The sequence below is a fragment of the Syzygium oleosum genome, unplaced genomic scaffold (genome assembly GCF_021117445.2).
Source record: "Syzygium oleosum isolate NSW1041296 unplaced genomic scaffold, Sole_v2.1 Sole_v2.03, whole genome shotgun sequence".
Lineage (NCBI taxonomy): Eukaryota > Viridiplantae > Streptophyta > Magnoliopsida > Myrtales > Myrtaceae > Syzygium > Syzygium oleosum.
The window spans coordinates 2,477,039-2,498,629 of NW_026607487.1; the positions used below are offsets into that span (position 1 = coordinate 2,477,039).

Consider the following 21,591-nt stretch of genomic DNA (forward strand, 5'->3'; position numbering starts at 1 on the left):
TTCTCTTTCTCTCTCCCTCCTTCTCTCTCCTTCTTTCTCCCTCTCTTTTCCCCCTCCGCCGCGCACGTCTTCCCCCAGCAGACGTCCCTCGCCCCACGCCCATGCAGCACCCACCCCCGACACTCTCTCTCTCTCTCTCTCTCTCTCTCTCTCTCTTCTTTTTTCTTTTCTTTCTTCTTCTTCTTTTTTCTCCTTCTTCCTTCGCCCGACTGGTCCTGCTCGTGCGTCTGCTCGCCCGACCTCCCCTCCGCCTCCGCTAGACGCCGTCCCACCAGACACCGACGCTGCCGTCCTCCTTGCGCCGCCGTGTCGCCCGGGAACGCCGCCCCGACGCTGCCTCCTTCTCCTCCCGAGTGCGCGAGCTCAGCTCGTCGTCGCGCCTGTCACGGTCCGGCGTTGCCCAGCCGGCTCGTCCCGTTCCGTTCCACCGCTTGTGACGCCGCGCCCGGGCCCCGCCGTCGCCGCTGTTTGTCGCCCACCGCCCCGACCGGGCTGTTCTCTTCCTCCTCCTCTGCGCGAGCCGCAGCTTGTCGCCGCTGGCCTCGTCGCGATCGAACCCCGCCGGCCGCGGCCAGTCATCCGGCCAGCCTCCCCTGCCGCCCCGACGCCTGAGTGTCGCTGTCGTCACCGCCGAGCGTCCCCCAGCCGCACCAAACGCCTCAGCCAACTTCTTCTTCTCCCCGTTGGCTTTCCGACGTTCGTCGCCGCCGCTCCGCCGTGCAGCTAGCCGACCGTCGCCGCCGCCGCCGCACGCTGCCGCCACGCCCGACCGTCGCCGCCGCGTCACCGCCGCCCGGCTGTCGCCGCCCGACCAGCCCGGCCTAGCCCCGCCGACCCGGCTCGGATCGTGACCAAGCCGCGTGCCCACGCCCCGCGCCCGTTGCCCACGCCCGCGCCGCGGCCGCGCCGGCCGCCCGCGCCCGCGCCCGTGGCCGAGCTCCGTGACCGAGCCTTGTGCCCGTGACCGAGCCCGTGACCGAGCCTTGTGCCCGTGGCCGAGGGCTGTGCCCATGGCCGAGCGCCGTGGCCGAGCCCCGCGCCCGTCGCGCCCTCGCCCGCGCCGAGTGAGACACTATTCACTCGGGCCATTTTAGGCCCGAGCCGACTTTTCCCGGGCCAAAATCTAGTAAGTGGCTTCCTAAACCCTACCTAGTATTTTGGGTACTTTATTGACTTGTCTCGGGTTAGAACGGCTAGGGCGTGTTTTAATTTAATTATATCATGTTACAATTGCGCTATTTAAATTGGATTAAATGATATGCTTGACTCGGGTAATGGTGTGTGGCCGACTTGAACGTCGGGTTTGTGGACTGAGGTGGCGAATTGTGAATTGGACTGAGTTGTGAGTATGGGTTGTTTGATGCAATTGGCATGAAATTGATTTAATTGATTGGCGTGTGCTTGCCTGTCGATTTTAAGCCCGGATTGATCGGAGGGCTACGGACTTGGGACGTGTTGACGGCGGTCCGTGTGAAGGCATGAATGGCCGATGTGCCAAATGGATTCGGGCTTGAGACGTGTTGACGGTGGCCCGTTAAAGGTGTGTTGGACCGGGACGTGTTTACGTCGGTCATTGGAATTTGAGCCCGGATTGATCGGAGGGCTACGGACTTGGGACGTGTTGACGGCGGTCCGTGAAAGGAAAGTGTGGCTTGGGACGTGTTGACGGCGGCCACTGGAATTGATTGAATGGTATGGCTTGGGACGTGTTGACGGCGGCCATTGGAATTGATCGAATTGTGAGGCTTGTGTGCCTGTGAGAATGAATTTGAGGCGCAGTGGCGCGAGTTGTGAGAAAGATGTTCGGACACGCATGTGATTTGAGCGTGTGACTGAATTGGCTGGTTGAGCGTGTGACTGAATTGGCTGGTTGAGCGTGTGACTGATTTGGCTGGTTGAGCGTGTGATTTAATTGACCAGTTGAACGTGTGGTTGCTTGGCTGGGCTGGTTAAATGCGAGTGAGATTGCGTGTGCCGGGTGACCGTGATATGATGATGAACTGTTCTTGCATTGTCATGTTTGGACTAATATGCAGGGTTGGCTCGTGATTCGAGGGCAAGGTAAGTATAATGATGTGAACTCTATATGTTATGGGGTAGTTTGCATGTACGACTTGTCTGGGTACGCATTGGCCTACGTGGGGTATAGGGGGTTGCTTATTGAGACTCGTTCTCACGGTTATTATATAACCATTTCAGATCCGCGACCGTGAGTGATGGGAGACGCTGCAAGGGTATCTCGGAGATCGAGGACGGGTCGAGTGTCCCGTATTTTGAGTTTCCCCTTTTGTAGAGGAGTTAAGTTCGCGAACCATTGTCCCTTTTGATGAGCATTGTATGTATTTGCCAAGTGTAGGAATTACAGTTATTGTTTTGTGCTATTGTTACCCCTTGTCATTATTAATTGTCCGGGTTGTTTCTATTTGCTTCCGCGCGTGCCTAATCTCTGACGTTTGGGTTGGGTCGGCGACGCGTCCTGGGACGTCGCGTTCAATGATCGACCATCGCGGGATAATCGCGCGCTCGTAGGGTGCGGGGCGTGACACACTCTCTCTCTCTCTCTCTCTCTCTCTCTCTCTCTCTCTCTCTCTCTCTCTCTCATTTCTCACTTTATCTTTCGCATTCGGCCTCTCTCTTGCAGAACAATTCGAGACTATCGTCTACTCTGATTAGTCCTCACTCGCTTTCTCTGTTCTTTGCCCTCTTGAAAGTTCTCGCCCAGGCCTGTTCAGGGTCTCCTCTCCCCGATCTCACGCCTCTCTTCGCATCTCAGCTCGTGGAAGGTAATCGCTTTTCCATCTCTTATTAGCGTGTCGTTTCTGTGTAGATTCTGTCGCTTTGGTTATTGGAAAAATCGGCTGAACTAAGTGTGTTTCTGGGGCCCTTTTTGTCTATTGGGGATGTGGGGGTGGCTGCTGAATATACCAGAGGAGGGTGTTCTATTCTCTCCTTTGGAGTCAGCTGTTGTTACCGGTTAACGAGGTATGTCCCTGGCTCAGATTTGACTTCGATGAAAAATAGGAAAGCCTTTGTTTTCGACTTTAGATGTGGCTAATCCTATGATGGCCTTCGCTGTTTGATTGTTAGTTGCATTGTAATTCGGTATTGATCTTTTGTTGAACTAGAATGAGTAGGTCTGCAAGCGCGCTAGACTCTCGTGCGCGAAATTGCCAAATTTCGCTTGAATCTGGAGACCATTTTTGTTTATGCGTTGTGAGGTTTCTCTATGTTTGAAGGTCCTAGTTCAATTTATAGAAAAATAAATCAGAAAAATAAAAGTAGGTTGGTTCCAGGGTCAATTAGTTTGGTTCTCGGTTACAAAAACAGAGAACTGATTATTACGGAATATGTTCCTGATTCTTTAGGTTAGAACCTACTCATCTCGAAACCGATTATCCTAAGAGTAAGTCTTCACTTAAGGAGATTTCATTTGACAATTTTTCCTCCCTATATAACATATCAAATGAGTAATATTCTATTTTCCTCAAATTGTTGGACCATTAATCCTAGAAAGTATATTCCCTTTCACCTTTAACTCATTTTCTCCTTTCAAAGATTTAAAATTGACCGTGTCTTTACTTGAAAAAAAGAAAAACAAATGAGGAATAAAAAAAAGTACAGTGAATATTTGAGCAATTTAACTATATTGCTACTTTTTACCTGCTCTCAACTCATGATAGTTTCAATCATCACAATATAAAACATACCAAAATCCATAGTATGATACTTCTTAAAACTTTTTACATGATATCCAATAGTAAGCAAAAAACACTAGTTGATCTTATGACACACACATGAAAACAATCAAATCAATCAATCCATACGCGCATATTAGGAGATTCACCTAGCTTTATATCACTCATTTCTTACACCTCTTTTGTCACGAACAATAAATTCGTTCTTCAAAATGTGATTAATCAATTTAACCTGACTTATCACAAATTTAGCCGATAATCCTATTCTACTTCCATTTAATTGGATAAAAAATCTTTGTGATGATATTCTCAATCACTCAACGCCATTGTTTCAAACCTTGGTGGTCTCTGAATTTTCCTCAGCAGCTTCCTTCTACTTCCTTTCTTCTCTTCTTCCCGTTCTTCCATCGAATCAATACCTAATTTTTAATCATTCAGACTAACATGGAGAAAGGGCAAAATCAGAGCAAGGCAAACAAAGAGATGCACCGTTTCATTTCAGGTCGTTCCTCTGCGGTGCTTCTTGTGTCTCTGCGCTCGTATTCAATAATCTCAATAAGAAGAAAAAGAGTGCATAAAAAGAGAGCACTACGTTTGATGCCATCTAATAGATTATAGCTCTATTTTACAGACAAGATATCAATCAACTTTTTAGATTTGAAAATTTGAAACGAAAGGCTTGGTGATAACATACCAGTTCAAAATAAATTCATTTTACATGGAATTGCAGCATGTGGTGCCGGCGTGGAATAGATAAAAGATAAATAACCACGAGCATTTGTTTATCTCTACCTCACATTTCCAACTTCATTAAGAATATGACAATTTTAAACAAGAGTAAAATATAAAATCACATCCACAGTCACTAGCTCGGTCCTTTCTTGATGTCTTTCACACATTTCTAATTCCGTCTCAACTCAGTTATTATCTTTTGAATGATTTATCAAATTCTGATTTGCAATAACCAATTAAAAACTGAACTCATGCTTATATTTTGAAGTGAATGCAATATACTTTTACACAGGTTCTAGTTCTTCATAGCCCAATTGAAAAATTAATGTACATGTTACTCGTGAGTGAATCAAGCCAACAAGTTTGACTTGAATAGGGTGAGGTCCCAAAGAAAATAAGGCGAGGACTAAAAGCAGCTGCAACTGCTCCTAGTCAATCACTTACCAATTAATTAAAGATTTCATGTTCAAAAACTTGTTCGTAGAGATTGGTTCATCGATCCTTTTATTCAGCAGAAAAGCATCTTTCGTTCCAACTTTCACCCTCAAATTGCCATGCACAAAGGGCAGAGTAAGAGAAAGAGGAAAATTGATAACACTTCATTCCCTTTTTTACTTTTAATACGTGTTCATGAAGGTTTCTGTGTGTCATGAATTTATAATTCAAAAGTCTTTTGGACGCTACCTTTAAATATCACTGCTTCCTTCTAAAAGTAAACGCGTTGAACTGCCATTGCAAAACCCAAACAAGATGTGTTTAGTAAATGTGTTGAACTGCCACAATACGAACACAACACTTTTAATAAATTAGGTCAGATGACACAACACGACAAATGCGATTATTAAACGTGTCACCGTATGCAATGTCGACACGACATCATGCAATATGCTAACATGTATGCATGCAAAAAGATGCAACACATTGCATTACATCTAAAGCAAAGAGCCAAATTGCTTCCCATGATATTCTAATTACAAGTGAGACGCAGCCTTTGGTATTAATACTAATCCTATTTAAGAGCCATAAAATCTTATCACACAAAAAGCCCCAAATTTCGAACATGCTAAAGCCATAAATTTCAAAATCTAAAAATTAAGAACAAAAAAACAACCGGACCATGAAAGAAGAGAGGGAAAGTTAAAATTCCTCGAAATATGCTTGGATACATGTTGGGTGGAAATGATGTAAATGGAACTTAATTTCATTGATAGACTTAATTATCCTTCAATCTATTCATCCTTGAAAAGGAAGTAAGGCCAATTTTGGAAGAAAAGTGCAATTTTTGCATTTCCTCTCGTTTCGATGCACTTTTAGAAAGAAATGAAATGTGGGCTCAAAAGGAAGTATTTCCCTTTCATTTAGAATCATTGTCATCGACTTCCTTCATAATTCAAACAGCTGGGCAATTGAAAATTTTTCCTCCATTAATATTTTAGCTTTAGTTAATTTTACATATGAGTGATGCCTAAAACTTGAAACCCGCCAAATTAAAAACGTGATTGATGGAAATTTCCTCCAATTAGGAAAGTGCACGCATCTAGAGGATGAATGTTTTTGGGCAACAATTACATGACACTACATTAGCTTGGCCAATAGGAATGGGATTAGACAGAAGATGTTGTGAAAATGAGGCGGTGGAGATAGTTAGGGTTGTTTATATATGAGGCTAAAAATAATAAGAGTAAGGTCATAGATTATGATAAGGATTAGGCATCGTGTGAGCTTATATTCAAAGGAAGATGCTTCCATGGATTTCCTACATAATTTCAATATCTTAGGTGAGAACTGAAAGAATCCATCTTGAAATATCATAGACGTGCATGAAGTTACGTAGGTGTTTGAATGTGTTTTAAGGAAGTCGATTAATTACACTTCAATCTGTTTAATTTCAAGCATGTGTTTCTGAACAAGTAAATGATGTAGGCTTTATGGGGGCCTCTACAGGGCCACCTAATCTTCCATAGTGAAACGACGTCAACTGACTTAATTGAAGGCCGTGTCGTCATTACCTATACATATCTCAAGAACACGAACCTTCTTCAGCGTTGCCTAGGGGAGAAATTGACGTACACGCTATTCGGAGTGGACCAAGCCAACAGGCATTTGCAGAAAAGCATCCTAAAAGCATTTTCATTATTCATCAATCCTTTTAAGCAGCAGAAAAGCATCTTTCGTTTCAACTTTCCCCCTCAGATTGCCATGGACAAAGGGCAGTGTCAAAGAAAGAGAGCAGAGGAAGAGAGCATTGAGGGAGCATCCACTTCTTCGTTCATCTCTCCGGTACCCACAGATGTAGGTAGCGGTCAATATGATGTGTTCTTGAGCTTTAGAGGCTCGGATACCCGCAAGGCATTCACCGATTGCCTCTATCACAGTTTGGTAGAGGCAGGGACTGTACCCATTTGCGTGTTCAAGGACGATAACAGCATACCAGTTGGTGAGGAATTTGGTTCAAAGATTCTGGATGCCATCACATGGTCTAAGATTTCGATCCCCGTCATCTCTGAAAATTATGCTTCAAGCAAATGGTGCCTCCACGAGCTCATTCATATCATGGACCGCAAGAAGAGCACGTCACACATAGTCTTGCCCATTTTTTACAAAGTTGCCCCATCGGATGTGCGGCATCTAACAGGACATTTTGGAGACGCCTTTTGCTTGAGTCAGGAGAGTCTCGATGAAGAGGATATCCAGGAAGGGCAACAAGCACTTAAGGAAGTCAGTTACTTAAATGGATGGGAATCTGAAAAAATTGCCAATGGGTACTTCACTAAACTTTTCTTTTTTTGTTTAGTATGTTTTCTTCTTCATGCAGAACCAATGAAATGCAGATGAATTACTTTCACTGCAAGCTCCCAATAAACAACCATAATGCCTCGAAGACAACAAACACTAGTACTCCCCAAGATGTCCCTGAAAACTAAACCAACGAGAACTAAAACCAAAGCATCCCATAGTGCCCAAGAATTTTACATTTGCCTCCGGCACAGAGCAAAAAACAAAAAAACGACATTGTCTTTAACCAATAGTATCAATCACTAAACAATAGGCCAACAAAGGACTCCGATGCTCGGTCTTCCAAAACTTGATCACCAAGAGATAAAGTTGACCTCCTATAGCCAACAAGGGTTAGCTCCGTTGATAAGGCTCTAATACTTTGCATTGACTATGCCTAGGTTCAAAATCTCTCATTGTTTTTGTTGTTTGACAGGCATGAGGGAGAATTAATAGCACGTGTGGTCGAAACTGTTCTAAGTGAGTTACGGGGAGATTTTCAGCTAGATGTGCCTAAGCAACTAGTGGGACTTGATGGTCATCTGAAGAAAATTATGAATTGGATAGACAGTCCTTCCATCAATGCTCGAATGATTGGAATTTATGGCATGGGCGGGATAGGCAAGACAACTCTTGCCAAGCGTATCTACAATGAACTCTTGAATAAATTTGTGCATGTAAGTTTCCTTCCAGATGTTCGAGAAACTACTAGGCGCCACGGTATTACGTATTTACAGAGTCAACTAATATCGGATATACAACAGAGCAAAAGTCAAGTGTCTAGAATTGATGATGGAATTAATATAATCAAATCTAGATTCAGGGGAAAAAAGGTTCTTATTCTTCTGGATGATATAGATGACAAGAATCAACTAGATGCGTTGGCTAGGGAACATAATTGGTTTATGGCAGGAAGTATGATCATTGTTACAACTAGAAATGAAGCCGTTCTTGATCAATCTGAATTCGAGGTAGACTACAAGTATGAATTGTATGGATTGGATGAGGTGCATGCTTTGCTTCTATTTAACAGACACGCATTTTGTATGGACCATTCTCCGAGGGACTTTGAGGGTATATCTCGTGATATCATATCCACCATGGGTGGGCTTCCTTTGGCACTTAGGGTCGTAGGTTCATACTTGTATAAAAAAACAAATCGGGAAGTATGGGAAGATGTGCGGAAGCAATTAAAAAACCAACCACATAAAGATGTCCAAGAGATATTGCGAATAAGTTATGATGCATTAGAAGATGGACATAAGCAGATTTTTCTCGATATTGTTTGTTTCTTTATTGGCAAACGTAGCGAAGTGCGCAAATTCGCCATGTACATGTGGGAGGACTGTGGGTTTTATCCAAGTCAAGGAATTGAAGAGTTGAAGTTGAGGTGCTTAATTAAAATTGGAGATGATGGTGAGTTTATGGTGCATGATCAACTGAGAGATCTTGGAAGGAGCATTTTTTGTCAAGGACAACCGCTTGACAAACGTTGTGGGCCATGGGATTGCAACTACCGGGGAGCCTCGAGGGTAGTAAGGGACTATAAGGTAAAATATTGCACTCCTTTCTTTTTCTCTCCCTCTTATTTTAATATATTTAATCTGATATGTTCTAATATTTCATCTAGCATGAACAGATGCTCTTACTTTCTAGGAAAAAAATTTGTGTAAACATCCATTTATGTCCATCGTAGATTAATCGTGACAACTAAATAAATTATAAGTATCCGAAGGATGAAAGAGTTAAATCATTTGATTCGATTTCATTGTTATAAATTACATCCGTAAAAATTTAGGAATCGGCATATAATATGTATTAGGGCCAATTATAAGTATCCGAATGTAGTGTGGTGCTCCTGTGATTTAGGAATCCAATTTTTGATATTTTTTTCTCCATTTTGATTGTGAAGATACCCATCCCTCTACCCTACTAGTTATTTCTATCTCTTTTCATTTTTATTTCTTCTTAATAGATAAGATAGCAAAAATCCCCTTAAAAATATTTTCAAGAAGATCTTACTGTTTTTTAAGTTTTTATCACGTTTACCTTGCTCATTTCTTATGACAAACATTTCTGTCCGCTATAAGTTTTATATTATTTATGTTTTTTGGGACAATGCCTCTTTTGTGCCAAAAACCGCTAGACTAACTTGACTATTTAAAAAAAGAAGAAGAAAACTTGACTAATTAGAGAAAATGTCGTGCTTATTATTATATTCATACCGTTGTATTCGTTATATATGATTTTCAGCACGAAGCAAATTTTTTCGACTATGTTTCTCTTTTACTTAAAATATCAATGTTCATGTCATTTTATCATTATATATTTGTCCATCTTGATGCCTCATAGGCTCATGAATAATCAATGGCAAGGAATTAACCCTAGCAATTAACCAAGAGATGTTGGGCAAAGGAAATAGCTTTTTATTCTTGATATAATTTGAAATAGTTCGTTCCTATGATTCGACATCACACTCTTTTGTTGATCCAATAACTTCTTAACATTAGCAAAAAGAGCACACCATACGGGTCTTTGGAAAAATGTAAAAAAGTTAAATTTGTTTTGAATAGACAGAAATTTTGAAAGATGATAATTAGTGTAGGAAAAAAAAATTAAATGATTGTAAGGTAGAAAGATTTTGATTTAACTTTGGAAAATGAAATACTTATGGGACTAATTTCCAATTGTCCTGACTATTTAAAATATAATTTTGTCTATTTTGTTATATCCTATTTCTTCAACTCATTTTGGTGAAATATCTGCGAATTGTGTGTAAACTTTTAACGAAAGTTTGAGGTTTGAAATCCCCTTTTCATATAGTAGACTCTTTAATGTAATATACCGTATAGATTGATGTACGAGCGAAAATTATGAAAGATAGCGTTGGGGTGATGATTACAACAATTTAGTGACTTTTCCTACGAACAAACTTAAGAGAAATTATAACCGTTGTAGGTTTTTCACTATTTAATATTTAAAGTAGAGATAACGACAAACGAGTTGAATCGTAAAAGTGAATCAAACCAACAAAAAATAAAAATTCTAACCGATTGAACTTTTGGGAGAAAATATAGGTATTATTATTAAAATCAATCAAAGCCATGTGGGATTTTTTTCACCATCTTCAACTAATTAAATGATCTGTTTTAGCAGGAAATTATAACAGTATGTTTCGACTTATAAGATGCAAAAAGAAACAGTGCCATTCTTATACAAACGGACATATGTGTCTTCAGTTTTTTTTGTTGGTAAATAAAAATAAGTGATTTATCCAGAAACTTTCATATGACAGGCTTTGCTTAAAGATATTGCTTAAAATCTAAAAAAGTGCATTGCTAACCAATGTCACCACATCTCTTTTTAAACATACTTTACAAAAAATAAAAGTTTCGGTTTTCAAAAAAAAATGATTAAACACTCCACAAATATAGTTAATGAAAAGAAAATCGGGTCCTTCCTTAGCTACTTAAAGGTGGCTCACTAGAACTCTTTGACAAATTCTTTGGAAAAATTATACACAAGTCATATGAAAATTTACAAGTAAATATTTGTATGTTGTAAAATGGTTTCATGTATTTCGTGTTAAATAAAATTCAAAGTGCACGCGCCATATAATTTGAAAAAAAAAAAAGAACAAAAGATGAAACATTGAGGTGCATTTGCCTTAGCTGTTCTAAAGCAATAACTATTTAAAAAAAAATTAAATGCAAAATCACGTGTCCGTATTTATGTGCAGGATTGATAGGAAGATAACAAATCTTGCATATCCAAGATTTAAAAAGAAAGCAAAAATTAAAATGTTAAAAAGTCAATTGAGAGACTCTCAATGGATTGATTTGATATAACGGGGAATTGAAAAGGATTCTGTCATTTTTTTTGTCTCCTCGAATTCCGTCCGCCATATCCAGACGTCCTCAGATGAACCATTTGAAAAAACTTGCAAAGCCCCCTGGTTCTGTGTCCATATTTTTTAAAGCAATAACAATTTTTTTTCTTTATTTTCAAAAATTTCGAAAGGTCGTTGAAAAAAAAAATTAAATGTGAGTTCACGTGTCCATATTTATACACAGGAAGGATAGAATGGCAACAAATCGCACAAATCCAAGATTTAAAAAAAAGGAAGCAAAAACTGAAAAAGTTAAAAAAGTCAATTTACACGCTCTCCTGATTGATTTGATACAGGGGAGCCTTTACAACCCCTGGTTTGATGACTGAATGCGGGTAGCTTCAAGCGGAGACTCTTCTAACGAACTCCTTTCTGAAGTAAGATGGCTTCAGTGGCGTGTCGTCGAGGGAAGCGATCCGCCTCTTCCGACGACCAATTTGCATCTACCGAACTTATCGGTGCTGGATTTATCATTTAACTGGGACATCGCAAAGGATTGGGAAGGATGGAGGAGTTCATTCATGGTAAGATTGGGGAAAAAAAAGAGACATCCTCCCTCTCTCCATGATTTAAGATGGCGTTTTGTTTTTGTTGAGCCAATGCCCCCACTCATTCTTTTGACAGCTTTATTCTCCTCTTTTTTGTGTAGACGGCAAAGCGGCTACAAGTTCTCAACCTTGAATGGTGCTTGGGTTTAAGATGTACTCCTGATCTCTCGGCTTTCACGCAGTTGAAGATCCTCACCTTGAAAGGTTGTCTCGAACTGGAGCATCTCCACCCTTCTATTGGCAAACTCAAGAGCCTCGTTTCCTTGGACTTGAGTGAATGTGCAAGTCTCAAGGGGCTACCAGAGGAAGTGGGGGCGAATTAAAAGATTTAGAAGAACTTGTATTAGATTATACTAGTATTACGGAGATCCCTACGTCTATTGGTTCTCTGAGGAAGCTGAAGAAACTGTATGCCTACGAGTGTGAGTCACTGAGAGAAATCCCTAGCTCAATTGGGGATTTACAGAATTTGCAACTTCTGAACTTGTATCGCTGTAAAAGTCTCAAGGAGCTACCAGAGGAAGTGGGCGAATTAAAAGATTTAGAAGAACTTACGTTAGATTACACTGGTATTACAGAAATCCCCACGTCTATTGGTTCTCTGAGGAAGCTGAAGAATCTGAGTGTCGAAAGTTGTAGGTCACTGAGAGAAATCCCTAGCTCAATTGGGGATTTAAAGAATTTGCAACACCTGAACTTGAGTGGCTGCGAAAGTCTCAAGGAGCTACCAGAGGAAGTGGGCGAATTAAAAGATTTAGAAGAACTTAAATTGAGTTTTCTTGGTATTACAGAGATCCCTGTGTCTATTGGTTCTCTGACAAAGCTGAAGAAACTGAGTGCCGGTGGCTCATTGAGAGAAATCCCTAGCTCAATTGGGGATTTACAAAATTTGCAACTTCTAGACTTGTGTGGCTGTAAAAGTCTCAAGGAGCTACCAGAGGAAGTGGGCGAATTAAAAGATTTAGAAGAACTTGAATTGAGTTTTCTTGGTATTACAGAGATCCCTACGTCTATTGGTTCTCTGACGAAGCTGAAGAAACTAAGCGCCAGCCAGTGTAGGTCACTGAGAGAAATCCCTAGCTCAATTGGGGATTTACAGAATTTGCGGGCTCTAGGTCTCACAGGATGCTATAGTCTGAAAGGGGCAATTCCAAGTGAAATCGGCGACTTGTCTTCGCTTGAGAGTCTCTATTTCAATAGCACACCGATATCTGACTTGCCAGAAAGCATCCGTAATCTTTCTTCTCTCCAAAGCCTTACACTATTGGGCTGTGACAAGCTTTGGTCGCTGCCAGAGCTTCCTTCGGGCTTAATTGATCTAAGGGTCTCGTGTCAGAGTCCTAGGTTGCCACATCTTTCTAGCCTAATCCACCTAAAAGAACTCCATCTTGAGGCATGCCATCTACTTGAAGACATCTCCAAGCTTCCCTCGAGACTCTTGAAACTCTATATTGAGGAGTGTGGTAAGCTGAAATTGCTTAAGCTCAACGGATTGAAGAACTTGGAAGAGCTTTCAATAAAAAATTGCAGTTCAATTGAAAGATTGGACCTTTCACAATTAATTCGTCTGAAATATTTAGACGTTGAGGATTGCAATAACCTAGTTGAAATTCAGGGCCAGGAGAATTTGGAGTTCTTGAATCTCTATATTGAGGAGTGTGGTAAGCTGATATTGCTTAAGCTCGACGGATTGAAGAACTTGGAGATGTTTTCAATAAAAAAGTGCAGTTCGATTGAAAGATTGGACCTTTCACAATTAATTCGTCTGAAAAATTTACACGTTGAGGATTGCAATAACCTAGTTGAAATTCAGGGCCAGGAGAATTTGGAGTTCTTGAATCTCTATATTGAGGAGTGTGGCAAGCTGATATTGCTTAAGCTCGACGGATTGAAGAACTTGGAGATGTTTTCAATAAAAAAGTGCAGTTCGATTGAAAGATTGGACCTTTCACAATTAATTCGTCTGAAATATTTAGACGTTGAGGATTGCAATAACCTAGTTGAAATTCAGGGCCAGGAGAATTTGGAGTTCTTGAATCTCTGTATTGAGGAGTGTGGCAAGCTGATATTGCTTAAGCTCGACGGATTGAAGAACTTGGAGATGTTTTCAATAAAAAAGTGCAGTTCGATTGAAAGATTGGACCTTTCACAATTAATTCGTTTGAAAAATTTACACGTTGAGGATTGCAATAACCTAGTTGAAATTCAGGGCCAGGAGAATTTGGAGTTCTTGAATCTCTGTATTGAGGAGTGTGGCAAGCTGATATTGCTTAAGCTCGACGGATTGAAGAACTTGGAGATGTTTTCAATAAAAAAGTGTAGTTTGATTGAAAGATTGGACCTTTCACAATTAATTCGTCTAAAAAATTTACACGTTGAGGATTGCAATAACCTAGTTGAAATTCAGGGCCAGGAGAATTTGGAGTTCTTGAATCTCTGTATTGAGGAGTGTGGCAAGCTGATATTGCTTAAGCTCGACGGATTGAAGAACTTGAAGATGTTTTCTATAAAAAAGTGCAGTTCGATTGAAAGATTGGACCTTTCACAATTAATTCGTCTGAAAAATTTACACGTTGAGGATTGCAATAACCTAGTTGAAATTCAGGGCCAGGAGAATTTGGAGTTCTTGAATCTTTGTATTGAGGAGTGTGGCAAGCTGATATTGCTTAAGCTTGATGGATTGAAGAACTTGGAGATGTTTTCAATAAAAAGGTGCAGTTCGATTGAAAGATTGGACCTTTCACAATTAATTCGTCTGAAAAATTTACACGTTGAGGATTGCAATAACCTAGTTGAAATTCAGGGCCAGGAGAATTTGGAGTTCTTGGAGGGCATATTTATATATGACTGCAATTCCATTAAAAGGCTTCTCTGTCCAGAATCAGGGTGTTTGAAGCAATTAGCGGCTGTCAAATGCAACAATCTAGTCGAAATTCGAGGTCTTGACGGTGCGAAGTTCTTAGAAAAGTTGAATTTTACTGGATGCGAATCAATGGAGATGTTGCCAAATTTGACGGGATGTGAGAAGTTACGATCTCTAAATGTTCTAAACTGCAAGAAACTTACTCAGCTTGGGGGATTTGAAAAGTTGGATTTAATTGATTTGGATATCTCTGGTTGTGACTCATTGGAAGCAATACCGAAATTATCCGGAACACGCGTCTTTAGAAATTATGAACAAACATCTTACTGCTCATGGATTAATGATTACTTAACAGAGAGTGATTGATGTTTCCTCAACAGAGGTAAATAAGTAGTGAACAATCATTTTTCTTCTGAGATTCATGGGAGGAAGAACACTAGAAGTGCCAAAAGTTGTGTACGGCGCTCACTTTGGTGCCAAAAGTTTCAATCGGATCACTTAAGTGCCAAAAGTTGTGAAAAACGATCACTTAAGTGCCACTTCGCCGGAAATCTGACGTGGCATTTTTTTATTAATTTCTCAAGCTGATATGGCTCGCCGGAGGCTAATGTGGCTCACCGGAGGCTGATGTGGCATTTCTTTTCTTTTTTTCCCCTTCTCTTTCTTTTTTCCTTTCTTTTCTTTTTTTTCTTTTCTTTTTTCTTATTTCCGATGGCCGGCATCCGGCCACCGGCCATGGCCGGCCTCGCCAGGCGTCGCCTTCCTCCGGGTGAGGCTCGGCGAGCTAGGGCTCGCCTCGCCAGATCCGTCGATGCCGGCCTTCGCCAAGGCCATGGCGGCCTCGTTGGGCCTCGCTCAGAGGAAGGCGACGCCCGGATAGGCCGGCCGTGGCCGGAGGCTCGGCCACCGGCCATGGTAGAAGAAGAAGAAGAAGAAGAAGAAGAAGAAGAAATAAAAGAAAAAAGAAAAGAAAGAAAAAAATCAGAAAAAATATTTAAAAAATTAAATTATACACGTGGAAATGCCACGTGTCATTAAAATTTAAATATAAAAGCCACGTATTAAATTTGGTCGGAATTTCTCGCCGTTGGCACTTAAGTGATTGTTTTTTCTCCGATTTGGCACTTAAGTGATCGCTGGCGTAAACTTTTGGCACTTAAGTGATCCAAATGAAACTTTTGGCACCAAAGTGAGCGCCGTATATAACTTTTGGCACTTCTAGTGTCCTTCCCCCGAGATTCATGACTTACTTTTCATCACTATCTTCTTTTGACAAGAATGTTTTTCATGACAGGGTTCTGTACTTTCCTAAATTGCTAGTCTTACATAATTGAAGGAGTGGGGGAGTTGGTCATAGCAATGTTTCAGCCAAGATCAAAATGTTGACGCAAATGTCAATAGAAGGCATTGGTCATCTAGTAAGATTCTTCATCCTTGAATGGCCAGCATGAGCGAATAGAGTAATACTTTTCTCGAAGCTCTATTTTTTAAGAATGATTTGCTCCACATCTGGTATCTATTTGATGGATTTTGGAAACTCCGGATTTGCCTACATATTACGTTATAGCAATATTTTTCATCCTTCCATTGGCAGCTTGTGTAGACTGCAAACAGATTAGCGGCTAGTGAGGCAAGGATGAAAATATCGAACATAGATAAACAAGAATTCCCTAGTGATTTACAGTTTCTCCCTTGATAAACCCGGGATTTGAATATTTCATTTAGAGGCCGATGATCTTCCGCTACTCAATATTCTGAACTGCTTCAAAAGTCCATTTTTCCCTATGTCCAAAATTCATATTTTCTTTTAAAAAATCCTTGGCCATTTTGAGTTCCTTTGTGAGTATTTTTGTGTGTCGAATTTGACTAATGATAGATATCCTATTCAGAACAAACACCTTTTTATTTTCCCTGATGATAAAAAACCCAGTCAAGTTTCTCATTGTTCCATTGATGTTCCTCTTGAATCTTACAAGATAGAGCATGAATTCCTAGTAAGTATGAGAAACTGAGCTAAATAAAAGTCAAAGTTTCAAGTTTCTCTAGTTGGTGATAAAAAAAATGAGAAGTAGTTCTGACTTGTCTGTCATATATAATTATAGACCAGCTCACAGCTATTTTTTTGAAAGATTATCAAGCAAAGGCGAACCGGTGCTGCTTTTGTGACAGGTCTGGTTAGTCTATGTAATGACTGAGGCTTAGTATTGGACTTCAATTCAATGAGTTGTATCGATAACCTTGTGCATAATTGGGACAATATTTCACCCGTTTTGTGAAACAAGCTGGGGCAGGGAGCTCAAGAATTTGCTAATTAGTTTGCATCCCATTTGATCCTATTGTTGTCATGGATTCGTTTTATGACATGATTGATTTGGGTCTGGCTAACTTGGCAGAGAAACTTCAAGTTTCATACCAGAGCCCAATCAAAATGACCAGGGATTTTGCAGAGGAAGAATCAGCAACAGTTGAGGGCCATCTTGCGTGCCAATCATGAAGAGGCTCATGGGCCAACTCGATTGTACTGAGGAAGTTTCGATAATTGTGAAGATCCAAACACCTGATTTGGTCTCAACAGCACATTCCTGAATGCTTGTTAGTGTAGTTTTCTCAATTGAATCTGCTGTCTGTATGCTCATTAGGTTCTAAGTCCCTATTAATCTAATAGGTACCTGCTGATTTTCTGTATGTTACCTTGATGCAGAGTTGTTTGATGCAGTTGCTTTCTAATGATATCGCTCCCGTGCTTTCCTCAAGACTCTTGAAACTCTGTGTTAGAGAGTTTGATAAGCCGATATCACTTAAGCTTGATGGATACAAGTACTTGGAAGAGCTTTCAACAGAAAAGTGAGGTTCCATTGAAAGATCGGACCTTTCACCATCAATTCGTCTGAAACAATTATGCGCTGAGCATTGCAATAACCTAGTTGAAATTCAAGGCTATGAGAATTTGGAGTTCTTGGAGGACATATTTATATGTGGCTGCAATTCCATTAAAATGCTTCTCTGTCCAGAATCGCGGTGTTTGAAGCATTTAGTGGCTAGGAGATGCAACAATCTAGTCGAAATTCGAGGCCTTGACGGTGCGAAGTTCTTAGTAAAATTGGATATCACGAGATGCATATCAATGGAGACTTTGCCAAATGTAACCGGATATGAGAAGTTATGATCTCTAGTAGTTGAAGACTGTAAGAAACTTACTCAGCTTTGGGGATTTGAAAAGTTGGATTTAATTGATTTGGATATTTCTGGTTGCGACTCATTGGAAGCAATACGGAAATTATCTGGAACACGCCTCTTTAGAAATTATCAAGAAGAGCTGTCTTGCGACTCATGGAGTGATGTTTCCTCACCAGAGGTTAATTAACAGTGAACAATCATTTTTCCATTAAGATTCATGACCTACTTTTCATCATTATCTTCTTTTGACAGGAAGGTTTTCCATGACAGGTTCTGTACTTTCCTAAATTGCTAGTCTTACATGATTGAAGGAGTGGGGGAGTTGGTCATAGAAATGCTTCAGCCAAGATCAAAATGTTGACGCAAATGTCAATAGAAGGCATTGGTCATCTAGTAAGATTCTTCATCCTTGAACGGCTAGTGTGAGCGAATAGAGCAATACTTTTCTTGAAGTTCTATTTTTTAAGAATGATTTGCTCCACACCGGGTATCTAGTTGATTGATTTTGGAAACTCCATATTTGCCTACATATTACGTTATAGCAATGTTTTTCATTTATCCCTCCAATGGCAGCTTTTGTAGACTGCAAACTGATTAGCTGCTTGTGAGGCAAGGATGAAAATATCAAACATAGGCAAACAAGAATTCTCTAGTTATTTACAGTTTCCCCCTCATTAAACCTCGATTTGAAATTTTCACCTAGAGCCCGATGATTTTCTGCTACTCAATATTGTAAACTACGCCTAGATTTTCCCTGTCCAAAATTCATATTTTCTTTGAAAAAATCCTTGGCCATTTTGAGTTCCTTTGTGAGTTTGCTTGTGTCAAATTTAACTAATGGTAGATGTCCTGTTTGGGACAAACGCCTTTCGGTTTTTCGTGATGAACGAAAACCCTTTCAAGTTTCTTATTGTTAAGAGCATCAATTCCCAGTAAGTATGATAAACTGAGCTAAAATAAAATATAAGGTTCAAGTATTTCTAGTTGCTGATAAAAATGTTTCTGTCATATATGAATGTACACCCCCTTAACATTACGAGTAGTCAAATTGTTGTTTTGAAATATTATCAAGCAAGGTAAACTGATGCTGCTTCTATGACAGGTTTGGTTGGTCTATGAATCAGCTCTATTGATGACCTTTTGCATAATTGGTCAATATTTTGCCCATATGTGAAACAAGTTGGGGGCGAGGAGCTCAAGAATTTGCTAATTAGTTTACAACCCATTTGATCCTATTGTTATCATGGAATTGTTTTATCACATGACTGATTTGGGTGTGGCTCACTTGGCTGAGGAACTTCAAATTCCAGACCTGAGACAGATGAAAAGGAAGAAAAGGGATTTTGCAGAGGTAGCATCAGCAACAGCTGAGGACCATCTTGCGTGGCAAACTTGAAGAGGCTCGTGGACCAACTGGAGTGTCTTGAGGCAATTTTGATGCTTGTGAAAATCCAAAACACTTGATCTGGTCTCAGCAGCACATACCTGAATGATGGCAAATGTAGCTTTTTAAATTGAATCTGCTTTTTGTATTCTCGTTTGGTTCTATCTCTTTGTTAATCAAATGAGTAGTTGCTGAACTTTTTGTATGTTAACCTGATGCAGAGTTATTTGATGCGATTGCATTCTAATGATATCACTCTTGAACTCGATGAGGCTCTGCAGAGGGAGGTATGCACTGCTAAGCTCCTCCATTTCTATCAGTTTATTTGGGTGATAATATCCTTTGAATGTTGTCATATGGGTTTCTGATTTGATAAGCTCAGTTCTCATGTATGCGGTATTGAATTCGTAAAGTTGAAATTTACCTTCTCACTAATTATCCCAAATTGCTGATTTTGTTGATTGGATATTGCCAATGACCAAGTAAAAAATACATCTTTCTGTGCTGTAGTTTAGGCACTTCACCTTTTCAGCATAATTTTGTTAACATCAATTCTGTTCCTGAACGCAAACGAGGAAAGTGTTGCTAATTGCTTACTTCTCTTAAGCCTATTGTTTTCTTTTTCATCGGCTAGCTAATGGAGTCTCTGTTCATTGTGGTCCAACCGCGATTGGTGTAAATGATGTTTACGCATTTGTACCTTATCTTCATGGGGTTAATTGTGATGCTGCGATCTCGGATATCTTCATTTATTGATAATCAGTCAATACTAACTTCCTTGTGCAGATTCAAGGTGCATTTCATGAAACTCGGAGAAAGTCCCCAAACACCATGGGATGGAGATACGGGCATGAATGAGCTATGTCATTATGGGAAGGCATTCCGAAGTTCTTTTCTATTGGCGTTTATCATGTGCTCCGTGTTGTTAATACTCTTCAAATGATTCTTGATATAAAGAAACCTCTTCTTATATGGTGTTTTAGTCCTTTGCAAGCTTTGACATCTTGCTATTCTTTAGCAAAGGCCGAATCTCAAAAGTGCTTGCAGGAAGACCACATGTGCAGGTGGTTCTGCATGTAAATTTTAAGTATTAAATCAAATTTGTTAACAAGATAACCGCTAAGATGTCCACTTCAAGCTACAATTTTGCCACTGGAGCAGAGACTATTTTCGTGGAAAACGTGAATGTCGTGGAATTAGCAAATAATCTATCAATTGCGGCCAAGAGTTTCAATGAAAAGGTTTTCAAGAATCCCGTAGTTTCTCATTAGGAAGAATTTTGAACACGAAATGAAAGGCTTCATTTGTGTAAAATCATCTCTCTGGTATGGTTACGTCGAAAAATTCATATGTAGGCATTTTTCAATCACTTTGATTGTATAATCTCGAACTTGATTTATTTACGCATGAATCTAAAAGCAGGAGAGACACACCCGTGTACATTTTCATACCTGAAGCCTATTTTTCTGGCGTTGGCTACGGTTGAAAACTATTGGTGAAAATGTGGACAAAATTTTTGGAAGGGTGAAAAGAGCCCTTCCCAAAATTTACTCATTTGGTTTGAACAAAAAACTTTAAATGGTCATGTAATTGGTTAATAATCAGACTCTACTACACCAAATTTGTGGTCACCAATCATGCATTCTAGTTTCAATCGATGCAATTTCTTGGTGGCCACTCTCAGATATTCTTGTACCCTTTACTAGATTACGATGGTGGAATTTTATTAGTTAAAAGCTACTCGCAAGGTACTCATTATCTGATTCGCTTGTTGTCCACTTGAACTTCGACTAAATTTTTACAAAGCTCAAGACAAGGCCAAGGAGCTTGTTAAGCCAAGTTCGAATCTATGAGTAGTAACACATATAATGCAAGTCGTGTTGAAATACTTGTTAAACATACTTAACATGAAATAATTTAATTTTCAGAATATTGGTCAAACATTACACGAGAAAAGTCGCAAGTAAAGTTAATGTATCGACTCTATGCTTTATTTACTTAATTGCTTAACCAGTCTCCAGGCAAATTAAGCCAAAGGGCAATAGCATTGTGTTTGACGACTTATGGAACATTAGTTACAACCTTATCAGCTGAATTGATTTGAAGTTCAAAAACCGTGAATTTCCCAGATAACTGGATGAAAGTGTTAAACCGAGTGAACTGATTCGGTTCTGTTCATGAGTTTTAAGTCTTTTCTTTCTTCTGCTTCGATTTCGTGCTAGAGATTTGCTTCAAGCTTGTTTTTTAAAGTTCTATCACATTTTACGTCAAGATCTCATAAATTACAGCCATTTGAACAATAACTAAGTAAGTTTTGACAGGATTAAAGAGGGTTCACTTTGAGGCTTTTCAGTTTTCCTCACTTTTGTAACTCCAAGCTCGACGGGACAGTACTAGGAATATGAAAACTGTCCTCAAATCAAAATGGAACTATGGAAAGCCTTTCGATTTATTTAACACCCGGCATTTTTAGGTTATATAGTTTCGGTAGTATACGTTGCCAGATGATGAATTGTGCCACAAAGAGG

At 40.0% G+C, this 21,591-nt stretch overlaps 1 protein-coding gene and 2 long non-coding RNA genes across 4 annotated transcripts in view; all 3 read left to right on the forward strand.

Moving 5' to 3' along the window:
• LOC115662493 (disease resistance protein RPV1-like) overlaps positions 1 to 21,591 on the forward strand; it is a 193,121-nt gene that overhangs the window by 102,250 nt on the left and 69,280 nt on the right. For both annotated transcript variants that reach the window (XM_056309526.1, XM_056309527.1), the window contains 3 exons: positions 2,642 to 2,982; positions 6,372 to 7,189; positions 7,639 to 8,752. In XM_056309526.1, coding sequence (XP_056165501.1) covers positions 6,627 to 7,189; positions 7,639 to 8,752 — 1,677 coding nt within the window. In that variant the 5' untranslated portion in view covers positions 2,642 to 2,982; positions 6,372 to 6,626. The remainder of the gene's footprint in view (positions 1 to 2,641; positions 2,983 to 6,371; positions 7,190 to 7,638; positions 8,753 to 21,591) is intronic.
• LOC115662492 (uncharacterized) lies at positions 16,902 to 18,058 on the forward strand. Its single transcript, XR_004003262.2, has 3 exons — positions 16,902 to 17,094; positions 17,204 to 17,857; positions 17,950 to 18,058. It is a non-coding gene; the product is annotated as an uncharacterized LOC115662492 (long non-coding RNA).
• Positions 18,818 to 20,033, forward strand: LOC130137678 (uncharacterized). Its single transcript, XR_008816055.1, has 3 exons — positions 18,818 to 19,180; positions 19,285 to 19,350; positions 19,850 to 20,033. It is a non-coding gene; the product is annotated as an uncharacterized LOC130137678 (long non-coding RNA).